This window comes from Condylura cristata, unplaced genomic scaffold (assembly GCF_000260355.1).
Source record: "Condylura cristata isolate star-nosed mole 26May11 unplaced genomic scaffold, ConCri1.0 scaffold00001, whole genome shotgun sequence".
In the NCBI taxonomy this organism is placed as follows: Eukaryota; Metazoa; Chordata; class Mammalia; order Eulipotyphla; family Talpidae; genus Condylura; species Condylura cristata.
The window spans coordinates 57,686,573-57,699,160 of record NW_004567102.1 but is presented as its reverse complement, the minus strand read 5'-3'; the positions used below and the strand labels follow the sequence as shown (position 1 = coordinate 57,699,160).

The 12,588-nt window shown below is 39.7% G+C and overlaps 1 protein-coding gene across 1 annotated transcript in view; it reads right to left on the bottom strand.

Moving 5' to 3' along the window:
• NUS1 (nuclear undecaprenyl pyrophosphate synthase 1 homolog (S. cerevisiae)) overlaps positions 1-12,191 on the bottom strand; it is a 40,241-nt gene extending 28,050 nt beyond the window's left edge. The window contains exon 1 of the mRNA XM_004673809.2: positions 11,561-12,191. Coding sequence (XP_004673866.1) covers positions 11,561-11,975 — 415 coding nt within the window. The 5' untranslated portion in view covers positions 11,976-12,191. The remainder of the gene's footprint in view (positions 1-11,560) is intronic.
• Positions 12,192-12,588: the final 397 nt, after the last annotated feature.

The window sequence follows — 12,588 nt, the reverse complement described above, 5'->3', positions numbered from 1 at the left end:
CAGTTGTCTACCTTCTAGTGAGTCCAGGGTGTTTTCGTTTGGGTTGAAACTTACAGTAAGTAAGTCTATAGTCGGTTTTCAGTCCTCAATCCCTATGCAAGCCTGGACACAGTGATCTCGGAGTCTTTACCCTGCTGCCATCTTCCGGAAGGCCCCCATAAGTTGTTCTTTTTTTAATGTAATGTTACTATACATTTAAAACTTGTATGTATTTAGGCACAAGAACTGGAAGACAAGCAATGTGAGAACAGAAAATGCAAAGAGATTGTGAGGACAATAGGTGATTTTAAAGCAAACCCACTATGAAGCTGTTTGCATTATAGTAACAACAAAATTGCTCTTGTTCTAACAGAACCTACCTAATCACCTAGGCAAATAGTTACTCTCTAACAATATCACTCTCACCTCTCATACACAGTGCTATTAATATGCTAAACTAATACACTTTTCACAGCAGTTTCCTGAATCCATCTCCCATTTGTCCACTGTCCCTAGTGTTTCAAGCAAAAAGTCTTTATAATACCCCAGCAATCTCTAATGGGTATTCCTGCCCCTGTTATCTAGCATGTATTGACAACCAGATTAATCTTCTTTGGGTATGCCTTCAATCCTGGCACATTCCAATTTTAATATAACTCCAATGGCTCCCAAAATGCTTAATATATCAAGAACAAACTGCTCAGAACAGCATTAACATGCTATGCTTTCACATTTAGTGGGTGGAAATAATTTATGAAAAAAAAATGTATCTTCCTATTTCTGTAGAACCCTCTATCCTCAGCAAAACGGAACTGCCTTATGTTCCCTGCAAAGCACACTGATTTCAATCTTCCTCCTTTGTTATGTTACATTCCCCCTCCCCCATTAGAACTGTGGAGTTCTAATTCTTCAGACAGAGAATCACTCATCCTAATCACTCATCCTTTCCCCACTGAACCATGATTTCACTTGGACCTCTTCTCCCCTAAAATCACCTTTTGCATTGCTGGAATTCAATGTTTATTTAATAAACTGAATTATCAGTGCACAAAGTGCCACTTAACAACAAAAATTAAAGGGATATGTCACTGAATGGAATTTTCAAAGTTTCCAGGAAACTCTCACAAAAGCAGACACTTCCTTATTGCACATAGGCAGAAATTCTATTAAAAAGGAAGGCTATTATTGGGAGGCACAGTTACAAACAGTCTCTTATAAAGAAGACTTTCATAAAATTATTTAAAAAGAACCTTTGTCTTAGCTGATTTGAGCAAAGAAATTAAATTCAGAGAAGTGCTAAATGCATAGATAAAACAGATTATCACCAAGATGACTCTTGATAGCTCATAACTTGACCTCCATCCAGAAATCTGATTATACTCCAGGACAAGTACTTATTCATAAGCAGTATTATCAGCATGCAGTTATTCCAGGATTCAAAGTACACACACACACACACACACACACACACACATTCAAGATGATGTAGTTTTGGAGCTGATTGGTTTAGAGAGCGGGGACCTTGGGTTTACCCTGCGCAAAGTTTCACCAGAGCTGCCCTTTTGGCAGCACACAGCATGCCCCCAGGCGAGTTTCACCATAACAGATACATTAGGGGAGGGAGAAAAAAGTATAAAGGCCATGCTTAGACACAAGAGGGCAGAAAGATCTGTCCCAAAAGGAACAGGTTTGCTGAGAGAGCCCTGCAGGGCCGCAGGCACCTGGGACGGCCTTGAGAAAAGCTGCCTCAGCTGGGGGGAGGGGGGGCGGGCGGGGGCGGTCAGTGAAGGCAAGTCCAGGCATGGTGCAGGTCACAGGCAGGAGGAGGCTGCTGCCCTGCAGAGGGAGAGAGTGGGTGGGAAGGACACCTGTACAGGCACAGGTGGGCAGGATTGCTGCCCACTTTGAGAGAGGCTTATTCTCTTTAAGAGTGGCCTGCTTGCTGCTGATTTTGGGTAACCACAGAAAGAGATTCCACAATGAGCTCTATTTCTGTATCTTTACCCTCAGGTCTCCTACAGCAGTCTGATACCTGCTTCGGCCTTATCTTATTATGCCCTGTGATAAGGAATTGGGGTGTAATGATCTTTATTTCTCTAACTAGGTTAATGGTCATGTTAATCTCCTTTAATCTTGTGATGTCTCCTTTAGGTTTTCTATTCTTTCACCGTCAAAATGACACATAAATAACACAATATGAGTCCCTTTGAATGAGACAGGTCAGTCCTCAACAATAACATCCCATGACACAGGTATTCATATTTATGAAATTTTTTATCTATTTCATTTTGTTCGCCTTCACAGAATTTAAAGTTAGAATGATGTAATAAAAAACAAAGAAATTTTCACAAAAGTAATTTGTGTAAAAGAAGCAGATATATTTATTTATAAATAACTGATCTAAGGGAAAATGTACAAATAAATTTCTGAAAAAACCATACTTCACAAAACTACATAGTAATGCACTACAAGAAAGACTTTATCCTATACTTTTACAGATAATGAAATATGCCCAGAAAGGTTAACTAAATATCCTTAGTCAAGAGTCTTAAGGTTCTGGCTTGATGGGCCTCTCTGATGATGTGGGGGTTAAAGTCTCAGCACTGACAAGCTATTTCCAGCCACTGTTGCATGAGTTCAATTCCAGGCCAGAGAGCTGACCCATGACTCAACTGACCTCTTCTGTCTAGCCCTTTGCTCAGCAGTGTATTTCGGAAGATCTACCTGTTCTTCTACCCACTCTATCTCTTGTGAATTCTCTCACCCCCGGCAATTCATACGTACATTCCAGTTCTTATATGTACAAATAAAATAAACCTTAAAAAAACAAAACAAACAAACAAAAAAAACCCTGTCTTGAAATTCAGGTCTCCTGAATTTTTAGTTCACAACTAAATACCGAGTTCACAACTATTTAGAAAGTTGACAAACAATATTACACCCATTTTAATTAAAATTTGAATTCAATGGAGTCCAGTTCAAAATGTTAAACTCCATTAAATAAAAACTGCCTTTTGGGCCCTCCCTGGTGGCGCAGTGGGTTAAAGCATAGCACTAAGGAGCTAAAACCACTTCAGCATAAGTCTGATCCCCGCCTGCTCTGACAGACCTCTCCTGACTGGCCTGCTGCTCCCCTCAGCAGTGTACTTGTCAATCTGCCTGTTCTGCTCCCCATTCTGTCTCTGGTGAATCCTCTCACCACCCCTGAACCCTCTGGTCTGTACCCCAGTTCTGTATGCATAAATAAATACATCTTAAAAACAAAAAAACTACCTTTTTTAAAACAAATGAGCAACATCTTTTGAAAAAAACTGAGAACTCTTTTTAAAAACACTTTTAGAAAGGTTCACAGACTTAAATTATTTGCATTCCTCAAGAATGAATAGGGGATCAAAAGTTAAGTCTTTACAGTAATGATTTAAAAAATCTTAAATTGCATGTTTTGTTGCTTTACAAATTTATCTGTACTTTCAATCTGCCAAGAAGAAACTACAGGAAAGTATATAAAAAATATATGAAAATCAGTCATTTTCAAAAACACACACATGCACACAAACAAGAAAATCTACAGTGTCTTTGAAAAATATAAAATATTATGGCATAAAGGTGCATCTTAACAACTACAATGTTTTTGGTATTTTTTAAAAGATTCATTTATTTGTGCATACAGAACTGGGGTACAGGCCAGAGGTGCAGGGATGGTGAGAGGATTCACCAGCGAGAGTGGGGAGCAGAACAAGAGAGACAGCAGAGGTCTGCTGTGCCAGATGGGTCACAGGGGGCGGGGGATGGAACTGGTACTAAAGCGGCTGCAGCCAGCTTGCAGTACTGTGTCCTAACCCTTTGTGCCACCAGGAAGGGCCGTTTTTGCTATTTCTTAATAAACATTAGCTATGCATTTTGGATGTTATATGTAAACTACCTTTTAATCTCCCAAGAAACATCTGTTTTAAATTCTGGTGCTAAAAATTATATGAATGCTCAAAGTTTAAGCAATAAGAATGTCCTCTGCCCCAACTCATTCTAATAAACAGAACATCCTCTAACCTACCCATTGTAACACTATTTCCAGTTTTTATTATTTCCTTGTCTTTGTCCACATGCATGTGTTATATGGTGGCATATGTGATCATGCAACTTTATATCTTTTTTTTCCCCACTATGATAACATGAATCCTTCCTTGATCTCATGAGTGCTTTAGCAATTGCATTACTTAACCTTAAAAAGGGTCTGGTGATCTTGCTCTGTTTTTTAAATATAAAAACCAGTACTTATGCAGCAGAGATTCTAAGTATTGTTAAATATTACATTTTCTCACAGCATTTAAAATCTCACGTTACACAGGAAGAGAGAAACACTACTATAATTGGTGAACATGGTAATTAAGTAGAAAGAGCAGAGTCACACGAGGCCAGAGATAGAGGCAAAGGTTGTATCACGAAGGTGTCTATGAGTCCTCAGAATGAGTTCTGAAACAATGGGAGGCAGATAGAAGGTTTTATTCAAAGATGAATGTTACCAAAAAAGACCAGTTTGCTGGGGGTGAAGTACAAATTATACAGGACAGAACAGAAATGAAAACCAATTAGAAGACTATAGCAATAGTCCAGGTAAAAGGTAGTAATTCAGCTTGGGTGGCTGCAGAAAAACTAAATCAAGTGGCAAATTTGGTATATCATCAAGAAGTAAGCGAAGAAGGCCTGTTGACAGATTTGCAGGTGGAACATGATATAAGGACAGACTCATACATGATATCTAAGTTTTTATTTTCAACAACTGGTTAGAAGGTAGCATATTTCCTGAATTGGGAGAAACAGAGAGACAGGCTTGACAGAGAAGGAAATTCAAGAGCATTGTTTTGGACATGTTAAGCATTTTAAGACACCTAATAAAAGTAGAGTTAATAGGTAAAGAGTTGAATACAGAAGAATGGAATTATGTGAGAGATTAGGCCCCCAAACTCTTTTTCAACTGCCTTGGCAGAGTTGAGCAGCTGTGACATGGACCATAACCTACTAAATCTAAAACAATCCTAGCCCTTCAAGTACTGAACTGGAGAGATAATGCTAAGCTAAGTAAGTTAGAAGTAGAAAGACAATCACCAGACGGTTTCATTGCTAAGGGTGGATATAGAACATGGTCCAACAAAACCAAACCCAAGCCAAATCCTTGACATCTGCCTGCAAAACTGAGGTAAGCAACCAAAAGAGCAGTGATGGAGCAGTAGTGGGGGAGGGCAGATGCCGCAATGAAGCATGGAGGACTTGATGGGTATTAGTGGTGGGTATGGCGTTAAAACACAAATCTGAAGAGGTCTCAACCTGTAAACCCTAAAACAAATACATACAATGATGTAAACCAACTTTACCTCAAAACTTTAAAAGAAAAAAAAAAAGTTAGCTGACCCCTGTTCCAGGAGACACAGTGAACAACCGAAAGACAATGGCATGCATATAGCACAAATCTCTAGAACACCCAAAAACTTGTAAGTTGAACATAGGAAGCCAGACAGAGGCTCAGAAACATGATAGTAAGAAATCCCAAGCATGTGATGTCCTAGAAATTGACAGAGAAGATATTTCAGAGTGGAATTAAAGTATTCCCAATCCACCTCTTAGATCTCAGCTGACACTTGAGCAACACAGATTTCAACTGCACAGGTCCAGTTTTACTTATATATATTTTTTCTATTCATAAGTTCCACACTCACATGACACACAAATAATGCATGACACACAAATAATGTAACAGGAAATGAAATAGATGGGGTTTTGTTAATCTGAGGAGTAAAAGCCAACGCCTGCTATTTATATGTGGATTTTCAACTGAGGAGTCAGCACCCCTAACATCTTCATTACTCAGGGTTCTTGTCCCTAATTCCTGAGCTGTGCAAGTGTCAACAATATACAGATATATATATGTACCTTACTGGAATCCTTTAAAATTTCTACTGTTAGGTTAAGTGACATTTTAGAAATATATGTTGGCTTTAAAATTTAGTTTATTCTAAACTCACATATATACAATTAGCTGGTAATAAAGCCAACACATATACTTTTTTCCTAGTTAAGGGAACAAATAACCAGGATTTTAATTGAACAAGTATTCATTCAGTCAATAAATCTTATTTGTATCCCTTAAAATACTGCTTTTAAAAAAATGTATGTGTAATGAATAATCAATTCTATAAAATGAGACTTTTAAAATACACATTTTTGTCTCTTTTTTGAAATATGAAATAAGAATTTTTACTGATTATTCCTTCCCTTCTAAAAAAAGGTCTTTAAAGAAATATCTAACTGCAAGTGTTTATCAGAAATATAGAAAGGAGAAAAGTGAGATAATTGCTGAGACAATCTCTCAAAGATTCTCACCAAATACAGAATTAAAATATTCTGTTCATAAATAAATGCCTACTCTTCAAAATGGCCTATTCTTTCCTTTTAAAGCAGACAACTAAGTAAGTTACCTAGTGGTTACCCTCATTTAATTACTCAAGCAACACAATTATAATGTTATTAGAGGTAATCTTCAGAGTGAAAACATATACTTGTGGAGTAATTATTTAAAAAAAAACATTAAAATTTTAGATGACTTAAGTAGTCATAACAAAATAAATCCTGTAAGCTATTAAACACTTTTATTTCAAGAGAGAGCCCTACACTACTTTACAGAACAACAGCTAGTATGGTGTAACAAGCAAACAGGACATGTGTCTTGGTGAAACAGGATATATAACGGAATGAAAACTGTCTCTGAAATTCCTGCTCTTTAGCAGGAGAGATGTATAAATTAAACAAGTCACATAAGTTTTTTTCTGGTTGCATGTTTTAAACATTTTAAAACTGAGACTGTCTTCACATACTCTGATGACCTGACAAAAAAGAGCTCAGTACAGAGTAGGAGCTCCATACAGTTTAGTAGCTTAAGAGAATAAAACATGTGCTATGACTCACTGAATCAATGTTTGTATTAAAGGTATGAGGAAAATTCTTTTTGCCTTTTAACATCTTTTACAAATTCTTTCTGTTACTATTTACCTGTAGATAAGAGCCACCTTAAAAGGACTTTCACATAATCCCAACATAACCAGATATTCTACTAAAAGTGATTGTGTTGTGGTAACATTCTTTTACAAGTGGAAGTCAGTATAACATAACGGTTAAGTATAAATGCTGTGAAATAAAATCTGGTTCAAGTTTTAAATCTGGTTCTTACTAGATACTTATTCTTGACTTCCTAAGTCTGTTTCCTGATTTCTAAAGAATTTAATGCACTCCTTTGTATAATATCTGGTACACACTACATATTCAACAGTTATTACTGTTTAGTAAAAGTTTATTTTCATAGATAGTATTATGTTTAAACAGAATAAGACTTGGTGTATGAGATCTTTTCAAAAGAATAAAAACAGAATAAAGCTTGTCAGAGACAGAGCAAAACTGGGACTAGACCAATCTAGTGTGGCTACCAAGAAAGTAACAGTCAGAAGGGACACACAAATATCAGTCAGAGCCTTCAGGTAGGGAGCTGGCCCTCTGTCAGGGGAAAAAAAAAGGAAAAGAAAAATGAGGGAGTGTTTTATACCAGAGGATGCTAAGATAAATGTAAATTCTGTACAGAAGTGAACTGCACAAATGTGAAGATCATGCATAGAATGTTCATTTACAAGAGGGGATAGAAGTACTGTAATTCATATTGTTTGGTATAACAAATATAATTACATCATATTTAGATTTTTAACACTTCTACAACTCCTCCCACATAAGAAATACTTAATGAAATCATACTTTCCAACAGCATCTGTGTCAGTGTGCCAAGCGAATAAACTAGGGCAAATTATGTTGATCTCCCTCTATTGTAAGGCTTCTGGCTATTCATGTTGGGACACAAAATAATAAAATTCAGTTTATTATTCTTACCTACAAGAAATGCAGCCCTTCTTTTCAATGCAGAAATACACAGTGACTAACCATTACACACGTAACACTAAAATACCACTGGGGAGAAGCAAAAATACAAGTAGCATCTGGGCCTCCTGTGGATGCCTCAGTGCTATCAAGTTATCACCAGCCACTGCAGCATGAGTTCCATCCCTAGCCAGGGAGCTGACCCACATGGCACAGGAAACCTCTCTTGTGTGACCCACTGCTCCCTTCACCAGTATATTTCTGTTCTGCTCCCCAGTCTCTAGTGAATCCTCTTGACCCCTGCACTTCTGGCCTACATTCCAGTTCTTGTATGCATAAATAAAGAAAATCTTTTTAAAACATGGAAGTAAATAGCATCTGTAGAGTTTAAAATCTAGTAAAAAAAAAAAAAATCCAGGCACAAATGATTACTTTATAAAATAAAGAACAGAAGTCCATTTAGAGATATACCAAGTTCTGAGAAGATTCAAAGATAGGTCAAAAGGTGACAGGATGAATTTGCCAGGATTGATGAATTAGATAGCCTTATGACTAGCAGAGAGCCTGTGACAGGAAAAGAAGAGACCATTCCAGGAGGAGAGAACACTGAGTAACCTAAATATCGATGCAGCAAAAGGTATATAAAACAGTGAGAAATGTGCTGGGGAAGATCTTGTAAAATTTTGGGTGAGAAATCTTTAGCCAAAAACTATTTCATAAGTAACATACTACAGATATACAACTAATGAAATTAACACTACAAAGAGCAACTTGTCTTGTTGCTAACTTGTCACAGAGAAGGCAATGCCTTATTCTAGAGCACTTCAGTTTACAGTAAGCAATAATAAGATTTCACCCAGATCATCCTCACTCATGAAAAGGAATTGAAAGTTTGAATATTTGATTTTAAGACAAGTAATACAGCACCCTGACTTGTGTTAGGGTCACACGTCAGTATGCAAAAGTATAGCAATAGCTTTTCCCTCCTTGAATAAAATGTGATGTTCATTTAACATTAACACACTAACTTAATTTTTAGTAGATATCCCTAACTTGAAATATCTTAACTCCAAAGAGACACCATTTCCTGTATTTCTTTGTATCCAGGTGTTTTATAATATAATATGTACTCAGTAGCATTTTTAAGTACATCAATAGGACTTTTTAAAAATAAATAAATGTCTCCATAGAAACAGGCTTAAATAAGTTTTCATGGGAAAACTTCAGAATCTATGTCCCCTGCAATGGAACACCTTTTGCTACCATATCCACAAAGCTTGCTGCTCACTTCCTTCAGGACTGTACTCAAAAGTGAATGAGATTTTCTGTGGCCTCCCTATTTTAAATGTACCGCTCCATCACCAATGACCTTTCACATTCCTTTTTCCTCCCCTGCTTTATTTTTCTTCATTGCACTTATTATATATGCCACATATTTTAGTCATTTCTAATTTTTATCATATTCTACTAAAACATAAATTCAATAAGCAGAGATTTTTTTCTATCTTATTCACTGCTGTACCCCTATGCCAGGAACAGTGCCTGATACTTAATAAATGTCCATTATCACCTGTTAAATGAGTCAACCAATCAATCAAAACCAATGAAGGGTAAATCAAAAGTTTATTATTTCAAACAACCATCCCTTAAAAATAAATATTTCTTATATAGTGGGAAACAGTGTCCTAAGTCCATTCACAGAAAACTCCTTTTGGTTATCTGTCAATACTTAGTTAACTTGACTTCTTTCTTTTCATTAACAATCCTCCTTTTATTCCCCCAGAATGAACATAACATAGGGTAGTTCTGAATCACATCAGCAATTCCCTAACAGGAACTGCTAGAACAAGGAAGTGTGGCAATACTATAATCCCTGATAGTAGACAAAGCCACCAAGTTAAACTACTCACTTACACATCTCGCTCCCAAACAGAAGGTAAAGGTACTTGCTTTAAAAAGTGATTCACTTGTAAGTCAATGCACCATGTTGCTTAATGACTTTAATTTCCATTTCTGCTCACTTAATTTTTCCCCAGATTATATTTCTGCGGCATTGGTTTAAGAAAAGATTATGTTGCCTTCTAAATGTTGTCTCATGATTTCTGTCTATTGGTCTGCTGAGTTACTTGGCAAGTTCCATAAAACTCGCCAGAGTATATTAAACTTTACCCTATAGTGTAAATCACCATTTGATAGGACAGGCTACTGAGTCACCATATTCCTCACAAGACACAAGAAAAGTGTTCGGTCAATCAAAGGTCACTTTATTACCTGTAAAAGTTACTGTCCAACCTCCACCAACTTTTTCTGCCAAAACACAGCACTCAAATCTACCTATTTGACAAATACTTAAAGGTAAAAGTGAAGTTGTAGTTTCTGAGGGGCACATCAGTAATTTAAGTGACAGAACAGAGGATAAATTATATATATATTTTTTCTTCAACAATACTCCTAAATCTCTTTTATCACATCTTTATCTCTAGGGAAATTGCAATATGCTCAGATGTTGATTGAAACTCAAACCTGACATTTTAAAGTTTCCCCAATCTAATCTCCTCCTCATTCTTCAATCTTGGGCTTAAATCCCATCACCTCTGCAGGGACTTCTCAAGTTGCTCCACGGAGAATTTCTCACCTCTTTTTTCATAGTAGTTATAACCAACACTTATTAAAGATAGCATTTATGTGACTTGTCTATTCACCCCAAGCCTAAGAGTCCATGCAATTAAATATAACATTCCAAAAGACACAGTAATTTAGGTTGGTAGCCACTCCATTAGGTATTGAATTTTATGCCTTCAATTAAAACTAGGGGAGGACAATTATTATACCAAGTACTGTACTGGTCACTGAGGATCACGGATCGCACACCATCCCAGATCTCCTGATACTGAAGGTGGCCATATTTCTTTCTGTCTATCTGTCTCACATGCTTGTCATGTTACCTGGTCTCAACCACAAAGCTATGCAGAATCCTTCCCAACCATACCATAAGTTAAGAACAGTGTCCTGGGGCCCTCCCTGGTGACGCAGCGGGTTGGAGCGCTGCACTGGGAAGCTAAAGCCATGAGTTCGATTTCCGCCTGCCCCGTAGGTGCCCACATGGCGTGGCAGACCTCTCCTGACCCGCCCGCTACTCCCCTCAGCAGTATACTTCGTTGATCTGCCTGTTCTGCTCCCCGCTCTGTCTCTGGTGAATCCTCTCTCCCTCCGCATCTCTGGCCTGTACCCCAGTTCTGTACGGATAAATAAATAAATCTTTAAAAAAAAAAAGAGAAAGAACAGTGTCCTGAACTTCACTCTCTGAAGTAAAGAGACTGGTTAAAAATGTCAGCCCCCTATTACTAACTTTACGACTTTGGCAAATCAAGTGAATGCTATTCATTCTCAGATCTCGCTTTATAAAATACAGTATACAAACACCATCCACCTTGCTGGGGCATTACAAAGAATAAGAGATACTTTGCAGATGCACAGCAAGTGATCGATTCGAATGCTGGGTGTCCGTAGATTCAATAAAGCTTATTCCTTCCTCGAAAGCGATAGCACAGTTATTTGCATTTTTGGTCAGCGGGACAGGCTGACTCGGCGAGCAGTGCGGCCGCGGCGAAAGGCGTGCCACCGGTACACCTGCAGGATGTGAGGTCCCCCTCCCGCGCCCCAAGCTCACCTAGGTGGTCGTAGACGCTAATGTAAGAGATGCCCACGGCCACACACCACACCACGAGGCTCGCAATGTCCGCGAAGCTGGGCTCCTGCTCCTCCTCAGTGATCACCAGGCCCACGTGCACAGGCAGCTTCTCCAGAGAACGGCCGTCCGCGCGCCAGCGCAGCCGGGGGTGGGCGGCGGCCGGGCCGGGTCTCCACCGCGGGTGCCGGTGGTGACGGCGGTTCTTGCCGACGGTAGGGTGCTTGTGGAGCGTGAAGTGGAGCGGCGCTAGGACCGCGGCGGCTGCTGCGCTGCAGCAGCGCCTCCAGATCCTGATCCAGGTGCGGAACCGAACGCGGAGCCAGGAGGTGAGCGTGCGGTTCAGGCAGAGCAGAGCCTGCGGCACCCGCCACGCCAGCTCGTACAGCCCCGTCATGCTCTCGTGGCGCCCAGGCGCCCTCCACTTCCTCCCTCCCACACCCGCGGCGCGACGGCTTTTTATCCGGCACTGCGGCCGGCGCGGGCCATCTCTGCGTTCTCCCGCTCCCCGCGCCCGTACCCCTTTCTTCTGCCAACACCTCACCTCGCCCCCGCCGCCATCTTTCCCCTACCTCGACAGCCCCGCCCCCGCTAGTACATGGACATTTCTGATTGGCCGACGTGGAACTCTGACGCGATTTCTGGGTCCGAGGATGTGGCCTAGCTCGGCGCGGAGAGGGACGAAGTAGGCGGGCCGATGACGAAGCGCGCCCTCTAGTCGTTCGGAGGGTGAAGGAGCGGACGAGAAGGTGGACCCCAGGGCGTGCCAGGGGTTCTAGGAGTCTTGTTCTAAGTGGAATGGAAATTACAGATGCTAGAAAGAACCTAGGAGTAGGAAGTGGACGTAGTAGAAGGAAGTAGCTCTCAGCAAGTGTTAATGCTGGGGATCAGCCAAGGTCATCAAAAGGAAGTGTCTGCAGAGGCGGGAGTGTGCCCATTTAAAGAGCTTCTGCTACTGTTCTTCAGGCAAACATTCTAGCTGAGGCTTTGCGTGGGAATGGGGATCTTCA